Raw genomic sequence first — 13,635 nt, 5'->3', positions numbered from 1 at the left:
ATTATTATAAATAACAATACAGTTAAAATCAATTAAAACAATAAGTAATAGGAAACAGGAAATTATTGTTATTGTTATTATTACTTTTAACCTCCAGAGGAGGCTGCACGTCTCCCAAAACCACCATTCCCAGAATTCCATAGCACCGAGCCAGGGCAGTCTAGGTGTCAAAAGCAGGACGATTTCTGCAGCGTAATGAGTGATCTTACCTTTATGCTTATTTCTAGGGCTATTTGCGGGAGTGGAAAAACGCTGAGTCACGCTTACTCGAGGGAGGGGCAGATCTCGAGGAGGGAATGCGCGCGCGCGCGCGCGGAAGAACCCCCTCCCGCCCCCTCCCCAAGTTGCGTCACAAGAAGAAAGGGCGTGGCTTCTCGGATTGTGACGCAGCCCGGGGCTATATATATCCGAGGCGCAAGGGGGCTTGGGTTAGAACGTTGTGCGCGACCCTAAGCGAGGGAGGTTCCTGCTTCAACAGTGATTGGACGGAACCCAACCCGCTCGGGCCTAAGCTCACCATCCTCCTGCTCCGCTGCAGCCTCTGCCTCGGCGCTCCCTCTTTGCCGCCAACAGACCGCTATTAACGCCGCTGCCATGGCCTCCTCTCCTTCCCAGGTGCGCCAGAACTACCACCAGGACTGCGAAGCCGCCATCAACAGGCAGATCAACCTGGAGCTCTACGCCTCCTATGTGTATCTCAGCATGGTGAGCGTTCCCCGGGGGCTGGGAAGAGGGAAGGCAGGCAGGCAGGCCTCCTCCCCCTGCTGCACTGTGCCTACGAGCCATTTCATAGGGTCTCCCTAGCAAGATTGATTCAGAGGGGGGTTGCCATTGCCATCCTCTGAGGCTGAGAGAGTGTGACTTGCCCAAGGCCACCTTCCCAGAGCGTTTACATGGCCGAGCCGGGATTCGAACCCTGGCCTCCAGAGTCATAGTCTGATAATAATTGTATTAATTATTATTTTATTAATTATATTTATTATTATTATATTTATTATTATTATTATTTTGTTATTATAAAATAATAAATACAATAATTTATTATTTTATTAAATAATATTAATAATATTAATATGCTTTATTTTATTTATTATTTTATATAATAAAATCATTATATAACAATAATATTATTAATTAATATTAATAATAAATAAAATTTGGGAATTCCCCTTGGACGCAAGGCTGAAATTGGAGGACACGTCCTGGAAAGGAGGAAGCTTTTTGTCACCCTGCCCCGTTAGCCCCCCCCCCCAGAGTCTATGAACCGACCACGTGTGTCTTGTATGCCTTCATGTTCTTTTTCTAACTTAAGAGCCTATACATGTAAATGCATGCTGCTTAGTCATGCTCAAAACAGAGGACATTTGGGAATTCCTCCTGGACAGAAGGTTGAAATGGAGGATGTGTCACTATGGGACCAGATATGTCCTCCTTTTCCAGGACATGTCTTCCATTTCAATCTTCTATCCAGGAGGAAATCCCAAATGTCCTCCATTTTGAGCATGGCTAAGAAGCATCCTTCTCTGAAGATGCCAGTCACAGATGCCTGCAAAACATCAGGAATAAACTCATCTAGAACAAAACTTTTTTTAATGGTATTTATACCCCGCTCTTCAGCCCTAAAGGCTCTCAGAGCGGCATACAATTATTATTATTTTTAATTAGATGTTTTCCTTCCCTAATAATAATAGTCCAGGCTCAAACGACTACGCCACTCAAGAGGAAGGCAATGGCAAGCCTCCTCTGAACAGACCTTGCCAAGAAAACCCCGTTAATAGGTTGATGGCCTTTGGGTCGCCATTAGTTGGGAAGGCACAGAGGAAGAAGAAGAGGTCCCCTCCAGGGCTTCCCCCCCTCCTCCTCCTGGCTGAGAGAGTAGTAAACAACAGCCCCGTCTCCGCCTCCATTTCTCAGGAAACCACGGTGGCAGTGAGCTCTTTCACCGCATGCTGCCTTGATAGGGAGCCCATAGTTGGGCAAGACTTCCCCATCAAAAACAAGGCACACTTCTGTGGCTTTTTGGGTTAGTCTGGCTTGCCCAACAGGAGCCCTGGTGGCACAGTGGTTAAATGCTTCTACTCCAGCCACTCACTCACAAACCACAAGGTTGTGAGTCCAATTCCAGCCAGAGACTCAGGATCAACTGAGCCTTGCATCCTTCTGTATGTTGCTAAAATGAGTACCCAGCTTATTGGTGACAGTTAGCTTATACATTGTAAACTGCTTAGGGAGTGCTTAAGTGCACTAATAAGCGGAATAGAAATGTATTTGCTATTGCTAACTGTGGTTTTTTTCTCCACCCCATAAACCACTGGCACAGCTATCCATCTCCCCATCCTTGTATACAGTTATTCTTGTTAAGGATTTAGCTGCCTCTTCGTGGTTTGAGTGTTGGGGACCACTTGGCCATGAAACCCACTGGGTGACCTTAGTCAAGTCACACTCTCTCCACCCCAGGGGAAGGCAATAGCAAACCTGCTCTGAACAAAATCTTGCCAAGAAAATGATTTAAAGGTGCACAATGCACACACACACACACACACACACACTCTCTCTCTCCTTGATATTTGCACCCCATGCAGATCCTGATGGGAAGAGGATGTTACTAAAATCCAGCCTTAGAAATGACGTGGGACTCCTGGCTTTCTAGCTTACTGGTGGGCTGAGCCGGGATTTGAACCCTGGCCTTTTATAAAATGGCAAAATCAAGGTTTGCTTAATATTATCAAGTCATGAATAGTTGAATCTGTGGATAAAAAAATCTGGATTCAGAGTGCTGACTGTACCTTGTGCAAAGGGATCTTGTAGCACTGTGCATCTGAGGAAGTAGAACTCGGTCCAAAACACACTGCAGAAATAATCCAGTTTGAGACTGCTTTAACTGCCCTGGCTCAGTGCTAGGGAATTCTGGGAACTGTATTTTTGTAAGACATTTAGCCTACTCTGTCAGAGAGGTCTGATGCCGCAACAAACTACAGTTCCCAGAATTTCCTAGCTCTGAGACAGGGCAGTTAAAGCAGCCTCACAGTGGATTATTTCTACAGATGCTGCAACATCTCTCATACAGTTAGTCTCAAAGGTGCTACAAGGTTCCTTGGCCTACTGATATTCCATGCTAACATGGCTGTGTCTCTGAAGACTTATGCTGTAGTGGTTGAGGCTTGATAGAAGGTGGTATTGGCTCCTGTTTGTTGTAGCTCCTTTGTGCGCAGAAGCCCTAGCGCTTATCTTTGTAGCTAAGGGTGATTGCACTTTAATTGACTTTGTACCTTTCCCCAGGATGTTTGTTTGCTGGCATTTGTGCTGGTTTTGAACATAACTAGAAGTTTTCTCAAAGCTGTTACTTGCCACTTTTGTACTCTCTAGTCCGTAACTTTGAGAGGAGGCTGAGAGGGCAGAGTGACCTTGTTGGGAATAGCAACCTTTAGTGGGATATTCAGTTGGAGCATAAGAAGAGCGCCCTTGGCTCAATCCAAAGGCATATATGTCTTGTTTTTACTGCCCTCAACTCCACTTTGACTGTCTCTCATGAATGAGAGACTACCAAATCAACCTTCAGATCACACTGTCATCAACAGCGCTCAAGACTTGTGTTAACAGTATGGTTAAGGTATGGTTGTAAACATACCTTAGCAGTTGCATGTTAAAAGATGTTTTTCCAAGTTAGCTGTATGTTAAAAGCACCGCTTCCAAACATTAGAAGAATTTGCAAATCTTAATTGGAACCAGATGGTTTTAAATACAGATTTTTTTGATACAGATAGTTAGACTTGACTGTCAGGGGACAGTCCAGCTCTTTCAGCCCTAGAGCCTTTTGTGATGTTAACTATTAATTGGCAGGTAGAATGCAACTTACGACTAACTCTTAATTTGAAGGACATATATAAGAAACTTAAGTAACCAAACTGCATTGTGCAATTAACTCCCAATAGTTCATCAGACAAATGACATCTAAAATGGAAGGTGTTTTCCCAGCACTTTTACACTTTTTTTTTTTTTTTTTTGCATAAATTGTATATTTTACAAGATCTAAATCTGATAGAGTGACTGGTTAGGAGTTTAAACCTGCTAAGTGAATGCAACAGTTGGATGCTTAGGATAATTTCTCAGACAGAGATGTTTGTTGGTAAATTATTTCCAAGCCACAATATCAGTATTGACCATCCTAACTTACTGAATTCCTAGAATGTAAGAAATTCTTACTTTATAGGCTCTCAGATCTGAGATGGCTTTCAGCACTTACTTTTTAATGCATCTGCAAGAAAGAAATTGATTTTTAGACCTGTGGCACCAGTACATCTGAAACAGTGGTGGGCAAAGCGTAATGTTGTTGGACTGCAGCTCCAAGCATTTCTTACCTTTAATGGATAGGATTGCTGTTAGTTACATTCTTAACAACATCTGTAGGGTCACAGTCTGTCCTCTTGGAAGGCTTAGTTTTATATGTTGCACTAGATACAGATCGTAGTAAACCCTGTAACACAGCTAGTTTGACAGGGTTGTTGTAAAGAAGTTGTGTGAGACAACAGGTGGTAGGAAAATACATGCACCAGATCAGTAGCAGAAAGTTCTGTTTAGTTAGCAGAAGAAATGGGGACACAGAACCGGGCCTCAGGGCTGATTGATTCCTTGAAAGCCCAAATCGAAACAATCTCTGCTTTCTTTTTCAGTCCTACTATTTTGACCGCGATGATGTGGCCCTAAAGAACTTCGCCAAGTACTTCCTGCATCAGTCCCATGAGGAGCGTGAGCATGCAGAGAAGCTTATGAAACTGCAGAACAATAGGGGTGGTCGCATTTTCCTTCAGGACATCAAGGTGAGGCAAACTGGTGTTGCAGGTGTTGCAATTGAGACATCGTTGTTGGTCTTTGAGTAAAGATCCAATTTTAAACTATGCACTTCATTGTTTACAGTACTCAGGAATTAGACATGGAGAGGGTTATGAAGAGAGTTATGTAGAGGATTATGAAAATCAAATGTGAGGGAAGCTATGCATATCAGTATCCACACTGATGTGCGTCTTTCAGTGTGCAGGAAACAGTGAGGAGAGGATTCAAAACTGGATTTGCCTGCAAGGATGAATCTATACTGTAGAAATACAGTTTGACACCACTTTAGCTGCCATGGTTCCAACCTACAGAATCCTGGGATTTGTAGTTTTGTGAGGCACCAGCACTCTGGCAGAGACTAAAGATTTTGTAAAACTACAAATCCCAGGATTCCATAGGGTGGAGCTACAGCACTTAAAGTGGTGTCAAATTGTATTAGTTCACAGTGTAGATGCTCTTCAAGTCTGAAGTGGTATAGTCTGGCAGCACGTAATGCCATGTGAAGGTGCTTAAGGTGTCCTGCCTTGATGCTATACTTTATTCCAGGGAATCATGTGTTTGATCAGTATTATTCATTGATGTATAATAACTGGGCAGGCTTGAAATACAGATTGTTCAGCACACTGTTGATTAGTGACCTTGCTTTCCAAAAGAGTGTTGGATCGGTTTACACTAGCCAACAGTGAGGCTTCTCCTGTACTGTAGACAACAGTGTTTCAGAATCCTTTGCAGTTCACATGGGTTCTTGACAGATAAGCTGACCTTGACAGGATTTCTAGAGAGAGGGAGCTAAAAAAAACACTGAATTGTTGTTGCCAGATGATATGCTCCTCTCCTACAAGACTAGCATATTCTTATGAAAATGCAGCTTGAGAATGTGGCTGCCATGGAAGCTGTAGCACTGGATGATCTCAGGGTAACTACCTAAACAGAAAGCCTTCCTAGTTCAGATACTGATACTCTGTTGCACTTCAGCGATGAACAAGTGTATTATTTGGAAGGAAAAAAAAATACCAGCAGGCTGGGAGAGCAAAAGGGGGATGAGGTTTGGGAAGGTCTGATTATAAGAAGCTTAGCACATATCAAGATTATCTTTAAAATTATTTGGTTTTTGAGCATAAGCTGTTTAAAGTTATGTTTAGCAAGCTGCTCAGCTGCCCTGCTGTTGTAGTTGGTGGCTGCACTTCCTTCCCTGAGTAGATTGTGGTGGAAGCGGAAGCGGAGATGGTTTGAGGCTGCAGTTCTTGGGAGTAGTTGTGGAGCCAGGTGTGTCACAAGGCCCTTGGGGTCAATAGAGCACTTTATCTTGGTACCTAACCTGAGAGCAACAATTCAAAGTTCTTTCTTAGCCGAAAGACTTATCAGGATACTGTCCAATTGTTCTGTAATAGTCGTACACTGTTAATTCTTGGTATTGCTATGCCTCAGAATTGATGATGGAAAGAAAATATTCTGATTATTTTATTAGAAACCAGATCGTGATGATTGGGAAAGTGGCCTGACAGCAATGGAATGCGCTTTACACTTGGAAAAGAATGTGAACCAATCACTTCTGGATCTGCACAAATTGGCAACTGAAAAAAATGACCCCCATGTAAGTATTGATTAACATAAGTTACACGCTTGGATATGTCGCTGATCATGGTGTTATTAAGAAATAACAGGTACAGCACAGTTTGGAAATGGATTTGTTAAGTGAGGCCACACATGAAAATTGAGCTAGTAGAGAAGTAGCATATCAAGCTAACAGGCAGGAATGTTTGTGCTCATTTACTCTGGGTCTATAACAGAAGTACGATTAATATAGCTGTCCATCGTTTTAAATGGTCGGTAGACTAATTCAATAAATTGATCTATGCATCTGTGATCTAATAGAGGTATTCAGATGTTGTACAACTTCAGCTCCCACTATTCTTCACCATTGCATGTGCTAGCTGGATCTCTTGAGACTTGCAGTACTTCAGCATGTGGAAGGCCATGTGATTTTTACTCATAGTGGACAAAGTGTATTGGGGAATACAAAGTTCAGCATCACAATTACTGCTCTGCGTTCATGTTTTAAAACTCAGACTGCCCACATGTTTCAGGATGTATGTACAAAGTGTATGAAGATTTCAGAAATCAAAGATTGTTATAAATAGATATTAGTAGATGTGGCTTCAGATTCCTTGTTCTTTTATGATGAACAATATGGAAAAAAAAACTACCAGCAGAGTTTGCACATGCAGCAGATGTTGGTTCTTTGGTACAGAATGTGGATTGCTTGAGTGCAGAACATTTGCTTCTTAGCATGTATTATACACAGGTCTGTGTACTGTAAATCATGTTGTACTCCTTCAGTGGCTGCCATTTAATGGTGCTTGTAAATGTTTTGTACTACATCTGCATGAGGAGAAAAAAAGAACCGGAACAGAAACTGGCAGTTCCTCCTTGGCCTCAGGCTTTGCTCATTACACTTTAAGAAGCTCTTTACTCTTGCTTATGGTGAGGATAAGTCTCGCTTTGGCTGAATCAGTAGCGACATGCCTAATGCATCTTTTCTCTTCCAGTTATGTGACTTCATTGAAACTCACTACCTGGATGAGCAGGTCAAATCCATTAAAGAGCTGGGTGACCATGTGACCAACCTGCGCAAGATGGGAGCACCAAAATCTGGAATGGCAGAGTACCTCTTTGACAAGCACACCCTGGGAGAAAGTGACAATGAGAATTAAATGCTTCCCACGAAAAAGCTTCAGTGAGACTCATTACCATCTTCAGCTGTGCATGTTTATTTGGTTTCTCCCTTAACATTGTCCATAATTGTATAAAAACAACTTTTGTTCTTTTTTGTGTTATATCTTATGCCCAATAAAGTGATTTGGTTCCAATTTTCAGTTGTACTGCAGTATATAAGGAATAAAACTGGGAAGGCTGTAAGTTTGTTTGGGGAGGGGGGGAGAAACTCTTCTGACTCACAGCACATTGAACTGAGAAGACACACATAAAACTACTGTGCTTAAACTAGTGTGGAGCATTCTACTCCCACTGCATTCTTCAGATGTCATGCCTAGGAGAAATGGCTGCCATACACAGAGACAGCCACAACCTCAGTATCTTGTATAAAGTAAGCTGTACCCTACAGGATAAATTCTACAATACATGAGAAGCCCTTAAAAACAACAACTCTGTTTTAGAGTGATGTTACCTGGTCTACAGTCTTTAGATGGCTTTTATTTCTGTGCACAGCTGTCTCCCAAGTGGTAAGCATGAGTCATTCTCCATTAAAATGCAGTAGATTAGTTACTACATTATACAGTCATCCCTTGATATTTGCGGATTTGACTATTCACAGATTTCATTAATATGTTCTCTCTAGGTCCTCCAGTGCAACTCTGTGGTCAACTTTAACTAAAAGTTGCACTGAAAGACCATTTGTAGCTACTCCAGTGCCATTCTATGGTCAGTGTATGTTGGACATTGATCACAGAGTTGCACTGGAGGACCTAGAGATTCCTAGAGAGGTGTCCTCTCAGGTAAAAACAATGTTTTTGTTATTTGCACTTTTTCCATATTCATGGGGGTCTTGTTCCCCTAACCCTAGCGAATATGGAGGGACAACTGTATATTATCCTGATGGTTTATTGTGGCCTTAAGGGTAGGAATGTTAAGACAAGTAAAAATGGGACCTCTCTGTAGCTGGTACTATATATTGCAATACAGTTATGTAACATCGGGCCCATTTCTGGCAGATAGTACTGTAGCAATTTCTGACGGATAGTACTGATGCTTTCATTGGCAGCCTGCACCCGCCCCTTTCCCAGATGGATCGGGGCCTGAGTTGCCACAGCGGCAGCCCCGGAGGCCCCAATCTGCCGCTTTTCCTGGCCCTGGGGAAACTGCAAAAGGCCGCTTCCCCGCGGCCTGGAAAGGGGGTGTCCTTGGGGCTTCATGCCCCAAGGACACCCCAACAGCAGCGGGGAGAGAGAGAAAGGGGCCACTTGGCCCCTTTCTATCGCTGGTGTGGCAGTTTAAAGGCCGCAGCAGAAGGAGCTCCAAAACAGAGCTCCTGGTACCGTTAAAAGGGTGCCACAAGCGCCCTTCAGCGGTGCCAAGACATAATGGCTGTGCTGCGCCGTTTGGCCATGACACGGCCGTTACGTCAAAATGTCTGCACCCGTGGGAACAGGGTGCCACCATTTTTTACATACTCCATACGTACTAAGGTTGCAGGCATCTAAAAGAGACGCCCCCAGGCAATCCTAGTACGTATGGAGTACGTACAAAATGGCCCATCTGGACAGGGCCATAGTTAGCTAAGTGGAAGATGTGATCTGGGCTTTAAGAGCTATAGTTTATTGCTGTTATATTCAACTGGATAGCTTCATAATAGCAGTCCGAGCTAGAAGTCAAATAGCTCCCATAAAATGGTGCCTTTCTGTGCCAAACTTTTGAAACAATGATTCATCTGAAAGTCTCATTTTGTTCATGTTTATCTCACTTTTTTCCTGAAGAGCACTGAAAGAAAGTCCTGTGCTGTGCACTAAAACAAACTGAACCACATGCCTGAATTTTTGCTGCCTTACAGAATTGTTAGAAGGAGGTGTAAGGAACTGGGGTGGGGGGTTGGATTATGCTGAGAATCCTTCATCTTGGGTCATTTGTATAATCTCAGAAGTTTCCAATAAAAACAGAAATGGGATTGCTCCCCTTCTCCAAAATGAAACTGCTCTTGTCAGGTGTTGTTAAAATCTCTACTCATGTGGAATATAGACAGCCCTGCCTATACCTAAAGCTTGCCTCTGGCTTCACCCTCAAAACAAATTGCACCCTTTGATATCAAGACTGTTCCATGACTTAAAGCCTCTCTGCACTTTGTTGCTTTCTAAATATTGCTTTCTTAGATTGTATGCCACAGGCAGGCTTTCTTTTATATATTTATGGTTTTAGTACAGTGCTGTGCAAATCTACAGCGCTATATAAATAATAATAATGATAATGATAATAATAATTCAGCTATATTCTTTCTGTAACTAGGATTAAGGGAGCAGACCATGCTCTTTCTAGGAGGACAGACTAGCTTTTTCCTTAGCGTGACTCTCTTTGTAACCATTGTTTGTGCATTTGTCTGGTGCATACTTGGACCAAAAAAGTATACTGGAAGTAGTAGGGTTTGCTCCCTTGACATCCTGATAACCAGAGCAGGGCCTTCCAGATTCTTTTGATCCTCAGCTGCTAAAAGCTCTGGCTAACATGGCCATTGTGTGAGAAATTCTAGGAGCTGAAACCCCAGACATCTAGAAGTCAAGGGTTTTGAACCACTGCAGTAGAGTTTTTTCCCCCCCAAGACTCGCTATGAGGTGAAAATAAGTTGCTTCAGATATTGCTACCTAAAATTCTACATTTACTAGTAGCAGTTGCCTGGCTGTAGGCAGCAGTTTGTTCAAGATCATAGATGAAATAAACACAATTCTGCAATTCCGAGTTCTGTATTTTAATGGGAGTGGGCATGCACATCTGATGTCATTTTGAGTTATTAGGAACTGAAACTTCTTCATTCGGCTTCATTTGTCACTTTAGTTTTAGAAATTGATAATAGACACATTTACATAAAAGCTTGATATGAGCATGACATTTCCTTTGCTAATGCTTGTTTCAGAATGGAATGTAAGTGCAAAAACCCTGTGTATAATGACATCAAGGAGTTTGGGCTGAGCAAAACCTTGTGTATAATCTGCTTTGCAACTGACCTAGGCAGCCAATGTCATGTTTATCCGGCAAAGAATTTATAACTGCTTGAGTCTTAAATCTTCCTACCCATTTATTTGTAATAAATAGTGTTGTGGTGCATACAGAGAAAAGCTTTAAGAAACAAGGTACATTTCCCCTGCAGTCTTAAAACTTAAAACATATATCACTTGCTTATCCAAAAAGATAATCTATTTCTCAAAGTGCTAAGAAAACAGTGTGTGAGGACCTGTTTGTGGCAAAGGAGGGACTGATCAGTTAAGACTATCCCCTGGCATCTCAACATCTTTTCATGCAGTCAGGTAGGTTATAAGATTAGTTTTCTAGATCCAAAGGGAGGCTTTTTGAGATTCACGCTCGCTCCTGTTATCTGTAGCACACTGCAGAGTAAGAGATCCCATTGTTTCTTTTACTCTCAGGATCCTGTGGAGGCCCACAGAATGGGAGTGAGGGAGATCAGTACTGAACTGGATCTTTCTACTCTGTGGAGCACAGAATGGTGGTAACAGCCAGGCACACTTCAGGCATTGCATCACAGGTTGGGAATCTCTGTGATATGATCTATGTACTCCAGACAGTAAAGACTGATATGCCCTTGAGACAGGTGAAATTAGCTGGCCGTGTTCCAAGCTGATTCGTTCAATCCATCTCCTCCAGTGTGATAGTTTTTTGTAAATCCTAAGGATCTGTGTTGTGCTTGGCTCTTGCTTGAAGCACTGAACCCAGTTTTTATGCTTCCCAGCCTAGTTCAAAAGTTCAAACGTAGGTTGTGCAAATGGGGGTGGGATGAAAATCATTGACATGGTTGGAGAATTAACCATGCAGTTTGGCCCTTGATCCATATCTAAAACAAGGTTCACAGCACTGGTAATTCACTTCTATTCTTTGGTACATTCAAATGGCAAAACAAAATTTATCACACACTGAAATCGGTTGCTTACTGGAATTAGAGCTATCCTACCTTGTAAGGCTGCAGTACCATGAATGGCTCTTAACATGATTGTTCATGGAAACATGTGTATTTATGGAAGGAACTATTCAGATTAAGAAAGTGGGTATTCTCAATTGTTTTTTGTTTTTGTAGTTCATAGTGATTCTGGTACCCCCCAAAAGGCTGAGCACCAATGAAGCATATTAAAAAAACACCATCCCATTGCCCTAATGAGAGAAAAAAAACAGAGAGCCCATTGCACCTAGTTATCCCTGTCTCCCTTCCCTTCATCAGCGGTGTTCTCACTGGTTTCCATGATCACTTCCATTAGGCCCACAAGGTCTCCTTCTGCTAGAGAGATGCCAGAGTCATTGGGTGATGGGCTGGCTGCCTTCCTCTGATCCTTGGTGTGATAAGAAGCAGTGGTTCCTCCACTTGCCATATCTCTCATCACGGCCCCGGCTACCACAGGGGAATCCTGCTGTGTGATTCCAGGAGAAGACTCAGAGCTGGGACCAGCATTTGCTTTGCCCAGCTGGGCTCTCTCGAGCACTGGGGAGGTCAGTGGTGTGAATGAAAAGAAAGTAGTTGGGCCATTACTGTTAGGAGTCTTGATGCCGTAGCTATGAAGGAAACTGGTGTGCTCTGAGTTTGGCGTTCCTGCATTGTCTGGAGTCCTTCGGAGCTGTTGGAGGCCTTTCATACTGTTCAAACTCTTGGCTTTGGTCTGCATCTCAGAATTGGGAGACTCAGTAAAGAAAGGAAATCTGGGACTTGCTGAGTCTCCTGAGGAGAGAGCTCCTCCTGGGCTTCCGAGAGGCAAAGCCTCTTTCGACCTATTGGTTGTGTTTTTTGCCTCCCCTTCGATGGTCACTGCCAGTGAGTCTGAAACTTGGTTCTTTTCTGCTGGCCAAACAAAGGTTTCTCTGCCTCCTGAGCCAAGGGAGTTCTGACTTTTGTCCATATCACTGGCTCTGAAGGGAGATTGGCTAGCAGAGTTGTCCCTCAAGGAAGCTGAACAGGCAGCAATACTGGCAAGAGCAGGAGGCTTCTTGCGGCCTTGACGTCTGGATGGGAAGATCATCGGAATGGAGCTGATGGGCGTTTGAGGAGCACTGTAGAAGCCGGGCCTCTCATAGAATGAGGTTGACATGAATGCATCAAGCTCTCTCAGTTTACTGGCTGTGTTGTCCCATTGATCTTGGGAACTGAAATCTGGTGGGGAGCAATCTCCCCTTTGCTGGTTAATACTTGTGGGGCTACCAGGTTTCCCCACATCTGGGTAAGCATAATAAGGGGAAGGAGGCACATTTTCATTTCTCCGACGCATCAGGTTCATTCTTGATGACCTGGAGAAACTGGGGGACTGGACATTCAAGAAGCGGCCAATGTGGCCTAACAATGGTGTTGAGTGATTTGCTTCCTCATTCTCTTTAATCTGTTCAAGGGGTTGGAATTCCATCTCTTCTCTCTGCATACTGAAGAAAGAAAAAAAAAAGGCCATGACATATAGTGATGGATATGCAAAACATTTTAAAAGTGAGATGACTTAAAGCTGGATTTCAGAGAACTTTTGTCCAATCAGATATTTTGGACTTCAATTCCTAGAAGGCCTAGCCAGCATGGTGATTGTAAAGGATTGTGGGAAATGTAGGCCAAACAATCAGGAGGGCCAAAGTTTCTCCACCCTGCTTTAAATTTTTATAGCTCCGTTCAGGGAAGCATTCCCAGGCATTGCATGATTGTTATCTGATGTTATTTTAAATTGTTGTCTGCCCTATTTTATTGAATGTTAACATTAACTAATATGTATTATTTAATTGTTTTTTGTGGGTTTTTTGGGCTATGTGGCCATGTTCTATAAGAGTTTATTCCTGACGTTTCTAGAACATGGCCACATAGCCCAAAAAACCCACAAAAAACTATGGATGACGGCCAGGAAAGCCTTTGACTTCATATTTTTTCATTATTTGCGTAGAATGTATGCCATAGGCAGATTTATTTTATCTATTTTAATTGTATGTACAGTGCTGTGTAAATTTACAGCGCTTTATATATAAAGCTTAATAATAATAATAATAATAATAATAATAATAATAATTGTGCCAACACCAGGTTTTGAAGAGCTCTCAAGAGGAAAAATACCT

The 13,635-nt window shown here is 42.7% G+C and overlaps 2 protein-coding genes across 2 annotated transcripts in view; one reads left to right on the top strand and one right to left on the bottom strand.

The window, feature by feature from the left end:
- Positions 1–415: 415 nt before the first annotated feature.
- On the top strand, positions 416–7,700 carry LOC149314274 (ferritin heavy chain). The gene is made up of 4 exons (XM_089520776.1): positions 416–705; positions 4,671–4,817; positions 6,299–6,424; positions 7,380–7,700. The coding sequence occupies exons 1-4, from the start codon at positions 595–597 to the stop codon at positions 7,542–7,544; spliced, it is 549 nt and encodes a 182-aa protein (XP_089376902.1). The 5' UTR covers positions 416–594; the 3' UTR covers positions 7,545–7,700.
- Positions 7,701–10,294: 2,594 nt separating this feature from the next.
- Positions 10,295–13,635, bottom strand: part of LOC149314273 (bestrophin-1-like) — a 45,408-nt gene continuing 42,067 nt past the window's right edge. The window contains exon 10 of the mRNA XM_089523419.1: positions 10,295–12,966. Within this exon, the coding sequence (XP_089379545.1) occupies positions 11,751–12,966 (1,216 nt within the window). The 3' untranslated portion in view covers positions 10,295–11,750. The remainder of the gene's footprint in view (positions 12,967–13,635) is intronic.

The sequence above is a fragment of the Sceloporus occidentalis genome, unplaced genomic scaffold, assembly GCF_023333645.1.
Source record: "Sceloporus occidentalis isolate IW3139 unplaced genomic scaffold, rSceOcc1.0.p SCAF_4, whole genome shotgun sequence".
NCBI classification, from domain to species: Eukaryota; Metazoa; Chordata; class Lepidosauria; order Squamata; family Phrynosomatidae; genus Sceloporus; species Sceloporus occidentalis.
The sequence above is the reverse complement of the archived record's forward strand: the minus strand, read 5'-3'. Positions and strand labels throughout refer to the sequence as shown.

Coding starts and splice junctions, on each gene's coding strand:
- LOC149314274 (XM_089520776.1), top strand. CDS start 595: ATGGCCTCCTCTCCTTCCCAGGTGCGCCAGAACTACCACCAGGACTGC. Junction 4,818..6,298: donor TTTTCCTTCAGGACATCAAG/GTGAGGCAAACT, acceptor TTATTTTATTAG/AAACCAGATCGTGATGATTG. Junction 6,425..7,379: donor CTGAAAAAAATGACCCCCAT/GTAAGTATTGAT, acceptor TTTCTCTTCCAG/TTATGTGACTTCATTGAAAC.